At 34.6% G+C, this 20,436-nt stretch overlaps 2 protein-coding genes across 2 annotated transcripts; one reads left to right on the forward strand and one right to left on the reverse strand.

The window, feature by feature from the left end:
• Nucleotides 1-6,782: 6,782 nt before the first annotated feature.
• LOC130055204 (uncharacterized) lies at nt 6,783-9,213 on the forward strand. Its single transcript, XM_056167034.1, has 3 exons — nt 6,783-7,068; nt 7,254-7,272; nt 7,746-9,213. Exons 1-3 carry the CDS (start codon nt 7,045-7,047, stop codon nt 8,927-8,929), a joined length of 1,227 nt encoding a protein of 408 aa, XP_056023009.1. The 5' UTR covers nt 6,783-7,044; the 3' UTR covers nt 8,930-9,213.
• Nucleotides 9,214-9,217: 4 nt separating this feature from the next.
• Nucleotides 9,218-12,595, reverse strand: LOC125647611 (uncharacterized). The gene is made up of 8 exons (XM_056167033.1): nt 12,397-12,595; nt 11,878-12,053; nt 11,556-11,701; nt 11,160-11,379; nt 10,838-11,031; nt 10,506-10,574; nt 10,049-10,284; nt 9,218-9,898 (listed from the first exon to the last, which is right to left on the reverse strand). Exons 1-8 carry the CDS (start codon nt 12,498-12,500, stop codon nt 9,478-9,480), a joined length of 1,566 nt encoding a protein of 521 aa, XP_056023008.1. The 5' UTR covers nt 12,501-12,595; the 3' UTR covers nt 9,218-9,477.
• Nucleotides 12,596-20,436: the final 7,841 nt, after the last annotated feature.

The raw sequence follows: 20,436 nt of genomic DNA on the forward strand, positions 1-20,436 counted from the left end.
GAAGATGGAAAAAAATGCCTAGATAGTCCGCTTGCATAAACATGTATTATGAAGGTGAAATTGAAAAATTATCCAGTAAATCCAATGATGCTGTAGTATATATAGCGTGTATTTATTTTATTTTTGACTGAGAGGGAGATAGACAGTTAAGCACGCAACATCGTTTTAGAAGGGGGGCTCATTCATTAGTCCTAACCCGTGCCAGCGGAAAAAATTAATGTGTAAAGAAAACGATAGGGAAAAAAAAAATATCACAATGAAAGGGGATGGATAATTAATCAGAAGGAAATTGTACTTTCAAGATTTATACTGAACGTATTAAACTTCCGGTATCTGCATACATAATCAATGATTACCTATGCTCTCTCTCTCTCTCTCTCTCTCTCTCTCTCTCATTATCTAAATAGAATGCATCTAAATTTTAAAATGATTTCATATAGCAATTAAAGATTTTAATAATCGATGGCGTATATGAATAAAAGCAACTAATCGTTAAGTCATTTCTGTTTATATTGGTATTAGTCTTTTTTCATGAACTATAGTTGCATTTGACACGGAGGTTTTACAGGCACGTAGAATCGGAGAGGGTGTAATATGAAAGCTAGGGACTTAGTCTTGTAGCGAGATTTAAGAAATTGAAGTCGGAAGGGGAAATTGAGACAGTTTCAGACTACTACACCCCCCCCCCCCACACACACACACATGTACAGGTTTTCGTAATCGGACAATTTAAGCACCATTTTTCAATTTAAGCACCATTTTTTGTTGTTATCTTATTGCTTGTCAAGAATTTTACCCAACTTAACTGGCAACATATTCCATCTGATACATTGAAAAATGTAAGTAATGTTAGCACGATGCTCTATAAAGTTCTATCTGCTGTTTGGTCATACTTCGTCATTCAATAACTTATTTAAAAAAATAAAATGTTTGTCGGGTTAGCGGTACTATGATGTATGACTATAACAATGATCTGTGTATAACTTGTACATCCCATGCAAATACGAAGGGTTTTTCGCCTCAGTAGAACAAATTGGGGGTCAGCTGATCCGTGTATTTGAAATCAACAGAAGTGCTTGGCTTCTTGCGGAAAGTGTGAAATTTATTGGGTCGGCGCAAGATACCCGTGATCTTAGACTAGATCTGATATCGCGCCGACCCAATATATTTCACACTTTTCATAAGAAGTCAAAACCCAAACTAGCTAACCGTAATTTAGTTATATAAATACTGTGACAAAGACCCTAGGAATTTGCATGGTATATATACTTATTATACAAAAATCATTACATTATCCAGACACTCTCGATGAACATTTTTTTTAATGAAAACCTCTATCCAAGTACATTGAACATAAGTCTCGGTCGTAATGAACTCAGGATTTTAAAAACAAATCATTCGATTGTTTGTATTTTTGCTTCTATTAATTATGTAATAAATTCCCATTTATATATATATATATATATATATATATATAGAGAGAGAGAGAGAGAGAGAGAGAGAGAGAGAGAGAGAGAGAGAGAGAGAGAGAGCACATCGGTAATTATTAAATATCCCTATTACATGTTGTACATGTATGCTTTTCATTTATTGAACATACTAATTCACATTCTAAACAGGAATTGTCTGCAAGTACGCATTATTTAAATATAGAAGTTAAGAATAGTTTAATGAACAAAGAAGACTAAAAGAAAAAAATTCAAAACCAGGTTTTCTCAAAAAAAAATATATATAGTGTTTAGTATCGTTGGAATTGGCTCAAAATGCTGAAACACAATATAAGTATCGGGGGGGGGGGGGGGTATTGGCATTTTTTTCTTTTCTTCAAATTCCACCCTTATCATGATTATTTGGCAACTGTGTGTATTCGCAAATAACACACAACGTGGAACATAATTTTTTTTCGAGAATGTTTCGAATTTTTACAGTGGATAGTTCAGCTTTGTTTAAATTCAAAATAACTGATCGAATTCTGAGCGACAATCTACGTCCACCTTTCTAGGATGCCATAGCAGAATGACTTGCATGATTCTCGGGGCGTGTCTTGAACGGTCTTCACGCTTCTGTAGGCGTGGCTACTGCACGAAACGTTTCTTGTACGGAACGATTCTTGCACGAAACGGTTTGCACACTTTGCACGGAACGGTGAACGGTCTACACGGAACGGTGAACGGTTTGCACGAAACGAAACGATTCTTGCACGGAACGGTGAACGGTTTGCACGAAACGCTGAACGGTCTGCACGGAACGGTGAAAGGTTTGCACGGAACGAAACGAAACGCTTTGGACGTGTACTTACGCTTCAGGGTCTGTATGTAAAATAAATTAAGTAAATAGAAGCATTAAATTCAAAAAGGCATTTGAAGCAAAGATTTGTCGCAAGGCCATTTTCCCCCTCGATATGATATATTTTAATTTTCCTTATGAATGCAATATTTTATTTATTTATTTATTTATCTATTTATTCATTTATTTATTATTATTTTTTTTTTTACATTTTTGAAAAGCATATATTCCCTGCTTTCAGTACATATAAAGATTATTTTTAATGCCTGATAAAGTTAGAAGAAAATAGCAAATTTTTGCATATGTATGTTTTCTAACGATTTTATTTCTCGAAGTTTAAACAGATCGGCTTTTCCCCTGTATTAAAATATGGATATACTGTAAGGAAAAGTAAATAAAGCCTGTAAAAGTAGAGGCAATTTTCTTTTTGATGGGCCCTTACACGTGTTATAATTCTCGGTAGTTTTTATATTACGATAAAATAAATTAGGGACATGCTGCACGGTTTTCTTTAAAATTAGCGACAAAACGTCGCAGCTGAAAGCGATTGACGCACGTCGCGTAATAAAGTAGTGAAAACAACCTGTATTGTCCTCTACTGGTAAAATGAATAGTTTTTGATACACTAAAACAATATACGCGTGTATATACGATATTTACGATATTTTTGTCAGATACAAGTATCGCTTGATAATTTTTAAATAGCATGAAAGGTAACATAAACGTTTTGTTTAAGAAGTAGACAATTTGAAAGTGAAAAAAGGAGTGTAAGGAAATGCTCAGAATGCTTATTCGAAGTAGCTTTTAAATCAACTTCGTTTTTCTTTTCCTTTTTTTTTTTTTTTTTTTTTAGCAATGCGAAAATACGGCCTGAGTATGGATATTAGAGTGATTAGAACTTTGTAAACACGTGGTAATTAATTAAAATAAGCATTATCATGGGTTAAAGACTATCTCACGATACCCCCTAAGATGTCATGTACATCAACAAAGGTAAATTGGAGCAGGGTTGGAGTTTGTGAAAAGTCCGTAAAAAAAATTAAATGCTAAACACTTTCATGATATTCACAAATTCCTGGATCCGCCTATGTTATATGTATTGTTTAAAATGATACCATCAACATCTAATCACTTATACTAATTACTATATTTTGTTATTATACCTATGATCACGTTGGAATGAAAACAAATGATTTTTTTTTTTAATTTCGGAAATAAAAGAAAAATATGCAAAAATCGTATCATCACGGGAATATTGATTAATCACATTTTATTGATTCATTGCTTTATTAAATTCATTGAAACTGAATATGAAATGGTCGCGTCTGTTTCACTATTTTTGTACATTCATTCTGAGTGTCGTTAAAATACATTTACAATTTGTATATTCCAGGCCTCTTCCCAGACAGATGTTGAATGAACCTGTACATTTTATACGTGTGTACGTGTATTCATTCAATCTTTATTCCCCCCTTGCGGAGATTTCATGTTGTAACATTTACATATATTTAGAATACATAAAGAAAATCAAAATGATAATATATATATAAGAAAGGAACAGAGATAGAAAATTATAACAAAGAAAACGTATGTACATGGATAAATGTTTACATAATTATGCTTTTAGTTGTACTCTAAATTTTGCGACAAGGCTCTATTATAGCACGCGGTGGCTCCACACACAAATTTTGCACAAAGACAAATAAATTCTTTTTTGCTCTCTTTCTCTAATAATATTGTGGGTTCTACTCCTCCAAGTAATATAAAATATAAAATATCTTCACTGAGTTGCGAAAGCTCTACATATAAATGGACATCGAAATTATTAATTAGGTTATCAAAGAAAGAATCTCTTATGCAAGTTGTGGATGGACACCCCGACACAGGATGTTGATACTGGTTGTCGTACGTCTCTTGACACACTCTGCAGGTTTGGCCTAAAGAAATGGGTGGAATGGTCCAGAGTTTAGCTAGGAATCTAATGAGTGGAACTTCATCAAATGAAAAGTCAAATTTCCAGAGTTTAATAGGAGAAATTATGTTGTGGAAAATTTTAAATATTCGGAAGTCTGGATCGGCTTCCATGCGATTTCTCCATTCCTCCGTATGTTGGTGATGAATCGACTGTTTAACTATATATTTCCAATCTTTTTTTCCAGGGAATTGACCAACTTCAACAAATGATCGTAAATATTGTAGTAAGTTGTATTTGATTCGTATATATCTTTTAGAAATCCAGAAAATTGTTTGATGTCACCCTGCAAAAGGTCATATAATCTAAATAAGAAAATGTTCTTTGACAGAGAATTAGTGTTAAGTTTACACAGCTTTCCAAAAAATACTAATTTTCTTTTGTCTATTTGTGTGCAAGTTGTATATTCCAGGCCTCTTCTCAAAGACAGATCTTGAATATATACATTTTTACATACGTGTATGACAACATATAAAATGATTTAAAAATTCTCGTAAGACTGGAACTTATTCTCGGGCGGGAGTGCATCTAGATAATATCGTATCAGTCAGTCGATAAGAACCTGTCACCTTGGATAAGACGGGAAAATACAAAGCAAAAAGAAACAATCAAAATATGATTGAAATAGATTGAGAAATAAATCATATAAATGAATAAATAAAACAAATAATGCGATATGCGAGCAGATCTAACATCCAATTTTAATTAGATTGTTACATTTGTCTCAATTCTAAACCTATAGAAAGCTGCATTCATTTTTGAGAGACAAAAGATATAAACACCTCTTTTGTCATATTTCAATTGCCCCCGCCGATTTTCACACCTTCTGTACGAATGTTAATTCTAAATACCCGGATTAGCTGACCTCTATTGTGGTGAAAAAGGGAGGGACCGTGGAATTTGCGTAGAATATATAAGTTCCACACAGGTCGGTCTTTGCATTATGCAGACAGTTCCGATAAACGATTTTGATGAACGTATTTTTGATTTAAAAAGAGAAATTTGATCATACAAATGTGTCGTGTATCTTACTATTCACTACGCGGATTAAACCGATTCATGGACGTATTCACTACAAACACCATTCAAGGTTTATCACTGTATTTTACTACAGGTGTAGCGGTGACCACGGTCGCTGGTGCTCAGGGTCGCTCTAAATATAGCGATATCCCTGCTGTTCGACGCTCGCATAATTCGACCCATAGGTAATTGTAAACATTTTATATGGTTGTAATCAGCAATTAGTGTGAAGTTTGGTGATGAAAAAAAAACCAAAAGACAATAAAACAATTGGTATTGTTGAATTATTTTGTTTTAAAAACCAGAAAATGCTTTGGTTTTTAATTCTACATCTGAAATTGTGATCGGCATATGAACTTCATTTATGCACATATTTTAATAAGAAGACGTGCATTTTAACTAATATATTAAATTATATAACTAGTGCAGCTCCTTTAGCAAAAATATCAACAGAAACTTACTAATAATTATTCATTTTACATGCAAGAATCATCGAGATCGGCATCCCACCAATGTCGTCCTGTACTCGAGCGATCGAGTCTCGACTGATTTATATCATTATGATTATGATAACAATACCTTGAAAGTAAGATAGTGGTTTAAAAAGAAAAAGTAAATAATATTGTTTTTATTGTCTATGATTTAATTGCTAGTATGAATAAATGCGAATCATGATCACACTGTACCAGTTTAATTCAAAACAAAGTTGTGACTCGAATTTCCTCTATTGTGTTTTTTAATATCGAAAAGCCATCAGCTATGTCAATGAAATATTTTTATGTAGATGTTGAAATGCTTAGGTATTTAGTTTTAATTTTTTGCGCAATTACTTATGAATTATGAATTTAAAGCAGATTTTCGACATAGTTTGTGGTCAGAATAATCCAAGCCCCATGACTAATTTTCATTTGTAATTAAATGAGCACAAAGCACAACTAGCCAATCCAATAAACTTATCATGGTTATGTAACACTAACCTGACTAAGAAGATAGGTGCCTGTTTTTGACCGACTCAGGTTTACATTTCTAGGTAAACATCATATCTATAGATATATCTAGTGTTTTTCAATGATGATATCAGACATTCAGTATTTGAAAAGTGGATAATTTATGTTGAATTAATGTTAAGAATGGAGATGTGGAGTTCATATCCCATTAAAATAATTTACTTCACGTAGTTCAAAGCACGTGAAATTAATTTAAATTCATTTCTTTGAAAACATGCCAGAAGAAAATTTATACTGTTCGTTATCTTCACCTTGCATACTAATGCAATAATCAATTATCTTTGGAATAAAAATATGAATTATTTACCCTGTGAAAAACGAATAGAGAACATCCTATATATTGGACATTCTCGAGCATACAGTAAAAATGTGCATAATCATTTGCATGAAATTTCTATATGGTAGAGCCTTGATATTTAGGGGTCAAAGGGCAAGTATTATGACATCATTTACTGATCCTTTTAATTCTTTCTGCATTGAATTTGTCAATAGTTTACGCCAGCACCGTTTCCGGTTTTAAATATTAGTCACGGTTTATGGGGGATACTGAAAACGCTTTATCAATTAGACGCTTGAAGTAAACAATGGTGAAATATTGTTGTGTTCCACTTTGTGGTGGTTTTGGGGGTCACAAGTTTCCCACAGATCAGGAATTACTCTTGAAATGGAGGGTAGCGATCAAACGGATGGATAGGAAAACAAAAAAATTATGGAACCCAGGAAAAGAAGACGTTGTTTGCCATATACACTTCACAGAAGATGACTACAAAATCACCGAATCAGGTTAGATCGAGGTCCTATCAATCAGTTATATAAAGCTGCATCGTCAATTGATTTGTTTTAATTTTTCCTTCTTTCAAATATTGATTTATAAAGTTTCCTCATTTTGTCTTGTATTCGTGTATTGATAACGTTCTTTTTTACATTCTTGAATGCGTTGCTTTGTGGTTTGTTTTTACTCTTTTCAGGTGCAACTACTGACATGTGGTATGTATCACAGTATTCATTTAATATAATACTAGGCTATATGACGAGACATATACTGCTTTGATAAAACGTTACAGGATTAAAGAGTGCTATGATACCATATATGTATATATATACACACATATAACCAGCTGAGTCCTGGTCTCCACACAATGTAATTAAAATTAGATCTTCCATCCGCTCCCCAAACTGGGGAGCGGATGGAAGATCTAATTTTAATTAGATTGGGTCTCCACATTAACAATCACCATTTTCTGGTGTTATTTTCATATATTTGGTGATTCCCCCCCCCCCCCCCCTAATATTTTTTACAGTAGAAGTGACTGCTAAAAATGCAAGGTTGAATTTGCTACATGACTATTTATGTAAATCAATTATAACAAATCTAGTTTATAATTAGCGAATCTTAAAGCTTTTAAATATAAAGTATAACTTACAACCAACATTCCTGTAACATATTCAATTTGTGACAGGTGAACGAAGACGACTTAAGTATGGAGCTGCGCCCTCTGTTTTTGACTTCAAGAATACCAGTACTACCCAGGAATCTGACAGAGCTAAGCGAAAGAGGCTGCAAGAGTCTACTCAAGATACATGTACTCCAATGATTGAAGACCTGCCCATATATATGGATGAATTGATTGTACATCATGAAGTTGTTGTAGATCAGTCATCTACAAGTATTTCCACATCCATGCCAGAAGAAATGTGTTCAACAGCTGAGAAAGAAATCCAGTGTGACATACCTACCTTAGGTAGATTTTCAATTGAAGGTATGAAACTGGACACTAAGATGCTTTCTTATTACACTGGTTTGAATGGCTATGATCATTTCATGCTTCTCTTTAATATTCTTGGGCCAGCAGCTTTTGACTTGAATTACAAATGTGGCTTATTAAGTCCACAAGATCAGTTGTTTTTAACTCTGATGAAACTCAGACAAGCAAAAGAAGATGTGGAACTTGCTATGCTCTTTAAAGTCTGTGAATCTACTGTTTCTAAAATTGTAACAACTTGGATTAACTTTTTGTATTTTCAATTAAAAGAGTTAGAGGAACAATTCTGGCCTTCTAAAGACATCATTAAAGAACATATGCCAACAGATTTTGCTAAAAAGTTTCCCAATACACGCGTAATTTTAGATGCAACCGAGCAACCAATTCACAAACCATCAAATGTTGAGGCACAATCCAAAACATGGTCTTCTTATAAACACAAAAACACGTTGAAAACCATGGTAGGTGTAACTCCAAATGGAGCAGTATCATATGTATCCTCTACTTATGGGGGCTCTGTGTCTGACAGACAAATCATTGAACACTCTACTCTGCTAGATGTAGGCAAATTTGATGCTGGTGACAGCATTATGGCAGATCGGGGAATTCTTGTTCAAGATTTATTTGCGAATCAGAATGTTTTTATTAATACACCTACGTTTGTCAAGGGCAAAATCCAACTTGACCCCGAAGAAATAGTTAGAGATAGGCGAGTTGCCTCAAAACGTATTCATGTAGAGAGGGTGATTGGGCTTGCAAAGAGGTTCAAAATTTTGAAACATGAGCTACCAATGTCAAAAATCCCCCTAGCTTCCAGAATTGTGTACATTTGTTTTATGTTGTCAAATTTTAGGAATTGCATTGTTGATAAAAGTGCTTAAACATGTGCCAGTAGTATATCAAAATGTACATGCATACATGTCTAAGTTTAATAAATGTATGCCCTGCACATACAGTGAATCCCTTGAGAGTTGTGTTCATATTTCTGCTTACAAGTTTTAAATGTATCGTACATTTTTTGTATCCTTTATGCAACATGTGCTGTCAATATTCAAAGGGATACATCATACAAGGATCTTGGTAGACATATCAACTTTTAAGTGTAAAAGCTATTTACCTTGAAAGGGTCAAAGTACAATATCTTTTTAAAAAAATCAATTTAAAAAGTTTAACACTTTATATAACCAACATCTATGCATTGTTACATGTATATTGTCAATACAGAAAATTTCATATCATGGATATGCAATGTATTTCATCTGAAATTGATTGGCATTCTGGGCAGAAACTTAGGCAAAAAAACATGAAGAATCATTTGCAGACTCTAATCAAATCATGAATACAAAAAAGATTCTGTATAAAAAAATGAACTGTCTCGATAAATCATTTAGAAGAAACTTTTACACAAGTTTGCATATATGCTTCCACTTTACAGCAAGGATAACAAGTATGGCATGAAAAATTTATCATAGAATACATCAAGCTTTGGAAGAAGAGAATTCTGGCAACATTCTACATCAATATGTACTTTCTGGATGAACAAATCTTTGAAAGTGTATACAACAAAATAGCAAATTTGTTTTTTGGCAATAAGCATTTGGCCTTGTATTTGGAAAAAATATTTAGAGGTGGGTTTCAATTTCATTTCACCAGTTACAGAGTCCATTGTTAGATATGGGAAGTACTTTCCAGGCTGAATCTTCTCAAAGCGACCAGCAAAGGGACATTTGACTTCAATTAGTGCATCATTGCCAACGAGTCCATCCGGTGATGCCCCCAAGTAAGGTCGATCCATATCAACAAAGAAACCACATCTTTGAACACCTTGGCCAGTCTCTCTTTCAAAGGATCTGTAATGAGAGATAAAAATAGGAAAAGGCATATAATATATGTAAATAATAATTTACTGATTTGACCAATGCTTATATAGAGCGTTAAGATTTACAAACCAGGTCTCTGCTGTACACGTGATTGTCTGACTAGCTCACACTAAAACATACCTAATAGCACGTGTCTCATAGGTACGTCCATGGACTAGAGCTTCACTGCGAAATACAGCAGCAGAAGGCTGGTATAGAGACTCGCAGAGTTTCTGCCTATTACGTTTGTCTGTAGCTAAACAGATATCTCCAAATCTTGAGGCTGTGATCCGCCATGATCTCTCCTTGAACCAATTATTTGAGCTGGCTTGTCCACGTGTCTGCTCCTCAATGGCAACTACTTTATCTGCTGTAACCTTTAAGAAATTGTATATAACAAAAACCATATATCTTGTACTGTGTTTTGTAGTATAAAATTGCATGGTATTAGTAATACATATGAACATGAGAAAAAATCCTTGCAATCAATTTACATTGCACATTATATCTTATTTTAACACATATACAACATTTGCACAAATGTCATAAAATTTAATTTTGTTGAAATGCAGTTTGAGCCAATTAACAAAAGACCTACCTCAACAGCTCGTTGAACCCAATACTCTGTGAAGGGTCTTTCCAAATAATCATGGTCCAATACTGCTGCCTAGTGAAACAAAAGGTGTTACAGTTTGTTTGTTATTAAACACTTTATTTTATATGTGCAGTTTTACCCTTCACTACTTACTGCTTTAGATTAACAGACTTATAATTTTAAAATCAACATTTTATATGCATTACTAATATAGCTTGCTATAAGTTCACTAGCGAGATACTTTTGACTTGACGCTGCTTATAATTAGCGATGTACAGGGACATTAAGTGAGATTCTTGCTTGTGTGAGTAATGCATTTTCATGCTTATGTTTACCTGAATAAATGCTTTCTCGATGAGATATCTGTATGTCAGATTGTCTGAGGTCTCTGCACAATGGTTTAAGACCATATTGCGAACCCTATCCGGGTAACCAGCTACACCTTTTAGATGTTCAGGGCGGGGATCATTTAAAAAATCATCAGTCAGATTCTGCTTCCTGGGCAGATCTTCAGCTTTGACTGGTGAACCTATATCAAAATTTGAATATGTTAAACATGTGGAAAAAAATAAATTATTGTACTTGATTCAATATATGGTCATAAAACTATTGCTTCTGTTCATCATGGAACATCACATAATATTCATGTATTTTTACCTGAGTATGAATGTTTGGGTTTATGAAATGTCTGCAGGTTTTCTGTGCATGATCTCTGAATCCTCAAACCTTTTCCTTCAGAACAAGAGAGTAAAACTATGGCAACAGCAGCAAGATGTTTGCAAGTTCCATGGGGACCTCGTCCTGCAGGACACTCACAATGGCTGTTCAAGATGTCTCCCGAGTTTTTGTCAAATTTTAATTTGAAGTTGTATGTTACCTTTAATTTGAAATACATACATGTATTCTGGGTAATATAATTTTTTTTAGTTATTTTTACAAAAATATCTCAGTACAAAGTAATAAAATAAGAGAAAATAACTGATAACATACATGGTACATGTACAATTAGTACTACAATGTATATTATATCCACAAATTAAATGTAATACTTGCCTTTGTTTTCATGGCTGCGCCAACAATGCCTGTAAAGAACAGGGAATTATCTTCCTTTAAATATGACACAGCCAAGACTCTATCACTTTCAACAAGCAGCCTTCCTTTCTCGATAGCCTTGACATCACCAGTGCTTTGTCTGTCACCTACACATAAGTACAAGCTCATGATTTTAAAATTTATTTACTCATAAACACATAATTATATATATGTACAAATTATTCTATAAGATATTGCACATTCATTAAATGACTCCTAATGTTAGATGTATGTTTTACAAAAATGTTGTTCTTAATCATACAAGTAAATTATATGAACAAACCTGCTAATCTATGTACAAAATACATGTCTATCTGCTCAATGCATATCTCTGGGATTTCTTCTTTATGTGATTCCTGGAGCTGTTGAAATCCCCTCGTTGGCCAATCAACTTCCAAAGGCTCAGGTATATGAATTGGGTCATTCTTGAAATCTTTATTTCTATCATATGCCTTAAGCCTACAATAAAGTACTGTACAATGTCCACTTCCCATAAAAAAAATATTAGGTACCAAGACGTACTAGTACATGTCAGTGAATGCCATTGTATCATGTATTACAATATTAACAACAGTCCGTATAGTACTATAATTATTACGTATAATTGATGACATAAATATAACTTATATCACATTAATTTATTGAATTTTGATAAAAGAATTGTCGCACTGAGCATCAAAACAATCTCTAGGCATAATCATGCCGGCGTAAACATCCTCCGTCGTCTGCATGGGTGCAGAGCTACGAATTTGTTGAAATATTACAAACGAAAATAACGGCTATGAGGTATGAAACTACAAACCTGTCTATAAGGTCGGCTTTTCTGCCTCTCGTGGTGGCTCCTTTTTTCTTTAACTCGTCCTTGAGTCGAGAGACGGAAAACTTTACGTAAGTTTCTCTTTCCATTTCAGTGTTTACAAGCGTCTAAGTGAAATAAAGCGTTTTAACGTATCCCCCATAACGACATAATTTTTAGAACCGGTAACGGTCGTCGGCGAATACCATTCTCCAAAACATCCCAATTTCCCTCATTGTGATACATTTTAATCTGTGATCCATTTCAATCAGTCTGTTGATTTTTTTGTTGGATTTGAATTATACATTTTTTTCGAAGTAATCTGTAGAGTAGCATAATTTCATGTGAATTTGCAGTTTTTGAGCTACGTCTGTTCTTTAATAACATCAGGTTGCACTCAAATACAGTGGCAAATCTATACCTTACTGTGGGGTTTGGGGGGAGGTTAGCCCATTTAAAAAGAATGATTTAAAATGGTGCATTTTAATGCATTTCTTCCCTTCATTTGTAGTCACCACATCTTTTATATGTTTGGGTGTGGTAAAACAGAAAAGAAATATGCTGGTGTAACGTGTTGTCAGTATATTTTTCTGAATTAAAGTTAAAGTAACAGAAAAGCAGTTTTCGAAATTCGTTTAAAACTTAGTACAGACTGGGTTTATGCCAAAACTAGATGACATAGACCTCATCGAATTGGCATAGACCGCAACATTGAAAAAAATAACACAAATTTAAAACATTTTTATTGACTTTTAAAGTACTTATAAAGCATATTTTCTTTCCATTTCCAAAAAGGTGTTCTCTTTTCCTCATAACGTTTATCAGACGTTGACTTGTGGGATAACTCAATTGCTTTAAACTAAGAAAATTAACATACACATTTTGTTATATCCCAATTACAATTGTTATAGACCAGTGCCATTTGACATGGACTCGGTCTATGGTTAATTTCAAACACTAAGAAACATCCTAAAGGTCAGTTATAAAACAGCATCACGCATATTTGTAATATATCAACAAGTAATTTTGAAACAGTTCACTTTCTAATGTTGACTGTCTGGTATCACCCTCATCTTACTGGAGTTTGATAGGCTATATATCAAAATAGCAAAACCGGCTGAAACCTCAAGTGAACTTTTATGATCACCTGTTGTCCGTTGTCTGTCTAAACGTTTTACATTTTCGACTTCTTCTCCAGAACCACTAAGCCAATTTCAACCAAACTTGGCCCAAAGCATCCTTGGGTAAAGGGCTTTCAAGTTTGTTCAAATGAAGGGCCATGAGCCTTTCAAAGGGGAGATAATCATAAAAATGCAAAAATAGGGTGGGTTTCATTTAAAAATCTTCGAGAACCACTGGGCCAAAAAAGCTAAAATTTACATTGAAGCTTCCTGGCATATTGCAGACTCAAATTTGTTCAAATCATGGCCCCCGGGTGTTGAATGGGACCACAGTAGGGGGTCAAAGTTTTACATACAAATATATAGAATAAATCTTTAAGAATCTTCTTCTCAAGAACCACTGAGCTAGAAAAGCAGAGATTTACATGAAAACTTCCTGACATAGTTGCAGATTCAAGTTTGCTCAAATCATGGCCCCCGGGTGTTGAATGGGACACAATAGGGGATCAAAGTTTTACATACAAATACATAGGAAGAAACTGTAAAAATCTTTTTCTCAAGAACAGCAAAGTCATGATTATTCATAGTTATATGTAAGCATCTTCAAGTAGTGAAGCAGTTTGCTCAAATCTTAACCCTTCAGGGGTAAGTGAGGAACACAATTGGCAATGGGCAATTTAGTTTTAGATAGGAGGAATGAAGAAATTTGTTTACAAACAGTGATCAGTCTTATTAATATGGAATCATTCTCAGGTATTGTAGATTCAAGCTTTTTCAAATCATGACCTCTGATTTCCTTAATTAAATAATTGCCAAAACCATAACATTGTCAATCCCCAAAAAAGTAGACCAGGGGTCATAATGTGAAAGTGCGTTCTTTTTAAACTAGATACAGATATATATTTACAATACGAGGATGTCTGCTAATGTCACTTCTTTTAATAAGACTAAGAAAGAAGGTAATTTTGTGACATCATTGCCCAGCTCATACCACGTGGAGGTATCCTCATTTGAGCCATAATTTTGAATAAAAATTTAAACCCAAATGAAAAATAAAGTCCTTAAATTTTCTTAGTAAGTTGGTGTCGTCAAACTGCTTCCACTGTTCACCAGTGCTGGTCCCTGCAATGAAGAGGTTGCATGTGGACTGCTCTCAGTGGTCTCCCCTGAAATATAAGGTTTTAGTTGTGCACCATGCCTTTTGATTTGCTTCCCATCGAAGGAAAGAAGGGTAAAAACACCAGATATATTGATTTTAGTGATGGTGTATGGACCCAGCCATTTTTCCTCCTCCTTATGGCCCTTTTTTGTCTTCCGCTTCAGGTTCTGTAGAAGAACGTTATCCTTGACTTGGAAGGTGTGCCGAATGATATTATGACGCTTGTCATAGTCTGTCTTCTGCTTCTCCTGGGCACGGGAAATGTTGTCCTCGGCTTCCTGAAATTTTTTATTTCTGCATTCAATAGAGTGCTTAATTCGATTATCGGTAATTTCAGCAAAGCTTACCTCTGTTGAGGGTTCAATTTCGTTTTGAAGCCCCATCCTAGGTGTCCGTAGCTCCCGTAAATAGACTGGTGAGTAGCCGGTGGACGACTGAGTGGTCATATTGATGGCTGAAACGACATGGTCGATGTATTTTGGCCAGTCACCTTCATTATCATGCATAACTTTTCTCAGACTCTGCTTCAGCGTCTGGTTGGTCCTTTCATCAAGGCCGTTGGCTTGGGGGTGGTATGGTGTTGTGAAGATGTGTTGGATTCCATAGGTACTGGTGAGCTCCTGAACGATGTGATTTTTGAATTCTGAGCCATTGTCTGTCACCAGTATGCGTGGGGCACCATGTCGCAGAATGGTTTTGAGGAGGAAGGCAGCTATGGTGTTTGCAGTTTTATCTTGCACAGCTACAGCTTCCACCCATTTAGAGAAGTAATCTGTAATAGTAATTACATGTTTATAACCATCTTGTGACTCTTTGATGTTGCATACATCCATACCTATCTTGTTCCACACATCTGTAGCCACTGGTATAACTTGCAGAGGAGGGGCTGTTGATGGGGCAGCATTGGCAGATCGCTGACATCTATCGCATTCTTTCACCTGTAATATGAAATATACCACAATTATTTTATTGTGCTGTCAATCATATGCATGGACTAATCAACATTTTATTGTTGAAAGTTTTTAGTTCCATAAAGTCAAAGACTTGTGAGTTATTCTGATTGAAGAGAGATTGGTGTCCGTCTGTGTTTTGTCTGAAAACCTTTCATATACTTAAATTATCTATTTCAAATCAAACCGCAACCCATTTGCACCTTGTGCAACTTTTACAGACCATACCCTAGTCAGTTGTGACAAAATATGAAACGGTCATTTTGAAGAGCGACCCCAGACACCGACGCTCATAATTAATTCAAAATAATTATTTTCCCCATTTTTTCTCTCCCGAATTCTGAAACTACACTTAAATTATCTAGTTCAAATCAAACCGCCACCCATTTGCACCTTGTGCAACTTTTACAGACCATACCCTAGTCAGTTGTGACAAAATATGAAACGGTCATTTTGAAGAGCGACCCCAGACACCGACGCTCATAATTAATTCAAAATAATTATTTTCCCCATTTTTTCTCTCCCGAATTCTGAAACTACACTTAAATTATCTAGTTCAAATCAAACCGCCACCCATTTGCACCTTGTGTAACTTTTACAGACCATACCCTAGTCAGTTCTGACAAAATATGAAACGGTCATTTTGAAGAGCGACCCCAGACACCGACGCTCATAATTAATTCAAAATAATTATTTTCCCCATTTTTTCTCTCCCGAATTCTGAAACTACACTTAAATTATCTAGTTCAAATCAAACCGCCACCCATTTGCACCTTGTGCAACTTTTACAGACCATACCCTAGTCAGTTCTGACAAAATATGAAACGGTCATTTTGAAGAGCGACCCCAGACACCGACGCTCATAATTAATTCAAAATAATTATTTCCCCCATTTTTTCTCTCCTGAATTCTGAAACTACACTTAGGTTAGCTATTTCAAATCAAACCGCCACCCATTTGCACCTTGTGCAACTTTTACAGACCATACCCTAGTCAGTTGTGACAAAATATGAAACGGTCATTCTGAAGAGCGACCCCAGACACCGACGCTCATAATTAATTCAAAATAATTATTTTCCCCATTTTTTCTCTCCCGAATTCTGAAACTACACTTAAATTATCTAGTTCAAATCAAACCGCCACCCATTTGCACCTTGTGCAACTTTTACAGACCATACCCTAGTCAGTTCTGACAAAATATGAAACGGTCATTCTGAAGAGCGACCCCAGACACCGACGCTCATAATTAATTCAAAATAATTATTTTCCCCATTTTTTCTCTCCCGAATTCTGAAACTACACTTAAATTATCTAGTTCAAATCAAACCGCCACCCATTTGCACCTTGTGCAACTTTTACAGACCATACCCTAGTCAGTTGTGACAAAATATGAAGCTTGTTTTATTACAATATTTTAAAAAGAAGTTATAGTTTCATACAAATCTCTTGGTAGAAAGTTACATACACTTTCTCTTAATGAAAATATGAAATAAAATTAATCATTGACCACACACATTTTTAGAAAATTAGATTTTCTTATTTATACAAAGGACAGACAACTCTTCTAAAAAGTCTTAAGTGCAAAAATGTCAACTTCGAATCATTCACCAGTCATGTGAATTTCATCTGCTTCACTTTCATCATTATTTGACAATAAACATTTATGTTGATCTAAATCCTTCAAAATTCTTCATTATCCTTTCATTATACATGGCATACCTTAATTCAAAATATAAAGAAGTCTACATATCTATGCAGTTGCGGATTTAGAGGGGGTGGGGGTGAGTCCCCTCCCCTAGGTCTTCTTATTTCTTTTAACCACAACCAAAGATATAAAGCATGTGGTGACTATAAATGAAAGGAAGAAGGAGCAAGAAATTCGGTCAATAATGCATTAAAATGTCCCATTTAAAATTTTTTTTTTGAACATTTTCCCGGGGGAGGAACAACAATTTCTTTCGAACATGCATTGACATGCACCATATTAAATCATTCCTTTTGAAATTTGCATAGTCAAAAATGCATTAAAATGTCCCATTTAAACCAACCTTCCTCTTTGGGCAAGAGAACATATCCTTAACCCTTGTTAAAAATTTGAATTAAGCGCATATTACATTTGAATTGGAAAACCCCCAATGATACCAGTCTTTCAGCTCAGTTTTTTGCATGAAGGACACCCCCCCCCCCTTCAGCATAATGCATTCATACATGCATAATTAAGCCATTTACTGAAGAAAGTATATAACCAATATTCCACACCAATTGCAATAGGATATATTTTTATTCTCTTCAATTACATTTCTACTTTGGCTATTTTTTTTTAAAAAAGATATGCCAATTTTATACGTATATTTCGGACCATAAAGACTGAAAACAAATGATTTGTGGATTTTTATGTGTTTGATAGAAAGTTCGGTGAGGCTGTATGCTGGTAATTAAGGAGTATATGTTTCGACTCTTAAAAAGATTTCGTCTCTCTGAATGTATGTTATTTGAGGCATCTTTTCGAAATATTTCTGTGGCCCTTAAAAGGGCCGGTTTTCTTCTCGAGCTTTATTTTGTCAGAAGAGCTCTCCTTATCTGTGAGGCATATTTCCATAGGTTTCCCTGGGAAATATGAACACCATCAGCCGCAAAGTCCTGGGGATATTTCAGTCGAAGTAAAATAAATCTTTTTCCGAGCTTTGCTCGCAGAATTGTGTTAATCCTGTTCCTCTTCCTCCTGAAGATATCCCTTGTCAGACCAGGGCTCTTCTTGAAAGTACCACCCCTGTCTAGAATCTGTCCCACGAGAACAGTTCCAACTCCGCTGTCTTCTAGGACCTGCACCAGTTGTAGGACGTTTTCAGCCACCTTCCTAGGTTGTCCGTCAACGCTAATGTCGTTTCCACCGAGATGAATGAAAACTCGATCAGGGGAATACTGAAGCAGGTTTTGCAGGCAGGTTTGATTTGGCTCCTTTGCTGTCATGCCACCAACTCCAAAATATTTTATTCTCGGGTCTGCTTCGGTAGATCTTCCGAGACGCGAGACAAAAGACGATCCAAAGACAGCAGCTTTCATGATGATATTAAACAACTGGACGTCGATACCGTGGCTTTTGTACATACTCGTGAAGCCAGTCCTATCATATTATTGGCTGACTGCAAAGAATGAGATTCACTCAAAGTACTGCTCATTTTTACGTAGTTCCTTGTCATGAATTTGATATAAGAAAATTGTAATTTTATGATATATAAAAAATGATTCAAATAAATGTTCCTAATTAGAACAAGGATCATGGAAATATTTCAACTTTTAAAGTCATAATTAATATATACATTGTGCTGAAATTATGTACCTTTCAAACCATTTACAGCTTTACAAATTACAAAAAGACACGGCCAATATGACCATGGGCAAAAAGTTACAATAAGAAATTTTATGAAAGTAGGACAAAATGTCACAGGACAAAAAGTCACAATTTTATAAGAAAATAAGACCAAGTCACAATTAGAATTTTATGATAGTAGAACAAAATGTCATAGGACAAAAAGTCACAGTTTATAAGAAAATAAAAAACTATTGATTTTTTATATATATTTGAAAACATATCTGTTCTTTTTGTAAAGTTTAAGAAAATATATATGCAAACTTTATATTTTCTATGAGATTTTGATAATAATTATAAAATTGTTATTCCTTTTATCATATTTATTGTAAAATATCATTTTGATTTTTAAAAAGAGAGATTTCTTATTTCGATGAAATAAGCTTGATGATCATTTGGTTTAGTATACTACATATTACATGTAATGATGACAGAATTATGGTTGGCTTCCTTTCACTCCAGATCATTGTCAAAGCAAGAAGTAAGTGAACTATCATATAATAATTGATATATAAACAAGTTAATGATTTTTCCTTTCTTATTATCTGATAATGAACATTTAATAATGAACTGAAGGTGCTAAATGTGGCAAAACAAACATCAATAATGATGACATGTATTACCTTGTACCTCCTATCCACTGTAAGAAATGTCTGGTGTCTGAACAACAGCTTTAGTGAGCATTTGGGTACCACCTGTTATTATTATCTTAAAAGTATATATGGGGTCTCATTTGCTAAGTCATTTTTGTGACTTTTCTACATATTTTGTGACTTTCTGTCCAGTGACGTTTATCCTGTGACTTTTTGTCCGTATACCAAACATGAATCCTATTTTGACTAATTTCGTGAAACTGAAACGTGTCCTTTGTAAGCAATTATAGTTGGGGCATAAGTGAACAGATATACGTTGACCTTGAAAATAAATAAATAGATATTAGGTAAATAAAGACGAAAAAAGCCGCCAGACGTTAGTTTTGTTGTCTTATGGTTTTTATTGGGAATAAGAAGGATGGCACGATCCCTTTAGCTGCAATAATGTAGCCCTATCCAATTTTTTTTTATTCTGACGTTTTCGGGATAGGGCTACAATTCCATAGGATCTCCGTAATGGTGCAAAATAATTTTATGAATAACCGATAATAAACTCTGTGTATTAGTCCCAAATGTTGTTTACACCAAAATGAGTACCAACTTTGTGCTCGGGCATGTCTAATAAAGGTGTTTTTCATTAAATATAATGTACAGCATGCAATATTCTTCGTCTGCTCCGCCATGCTTGTTATCGCGAGATCTCGTAGGTGGATCTAATGAAAAGCCTAAACATTGACAATCAGCGCGAAAATGTAGTTACTCGAGCCACTTCGACAAAGAAAGGAAAATCATATTGTTGCAGAAAGAATTTACACTCTGCTGTTCGGTTTTTAACTTGATATTAAATTCAAAC

The sequence above is a fragment of the Ostrea edulis genome, chromosome 5 (assembly GCF_947568905.1).
Source record: "Ostrea edulis chromosome 5, xbOstEdul1.1, whole genome shotgun sequence".
NCBI classification, from domain to species: Eukaryota; Metazoa; Mollusca; class Bivalvia; order Ostreida; family Ostreidae; genus Ostrea; species Ostrea edulis.

Coding starts and splice junctions, on each gene's coding strand:
- LOC130055204 (XM_056167034.1), top strand. CDS start 7,045: ATGACTACAAAATCACCGAATCAG.
- LOC125647611 (XM_056167033.1), bottom strand. CDS start 12,500: ATGGAAAGAGAAACTTACGTAAAGTTTTCCGTCTCTCGACTCAAGGAC. Junction 11,702..11,877: donor TTTTGTACATAGATTAGCAG/GTTTGTTCATAT, acceptor ACTTATGTGTAG/GTGACAGACAAAGCACTGGT. Junction 11,380..11,555: donor GCGCAGCCATGAAAACAAAG/GCAAGTATTACA, acceptor TTCAAATTAAAG/GTAACATACAACTTCAAATT.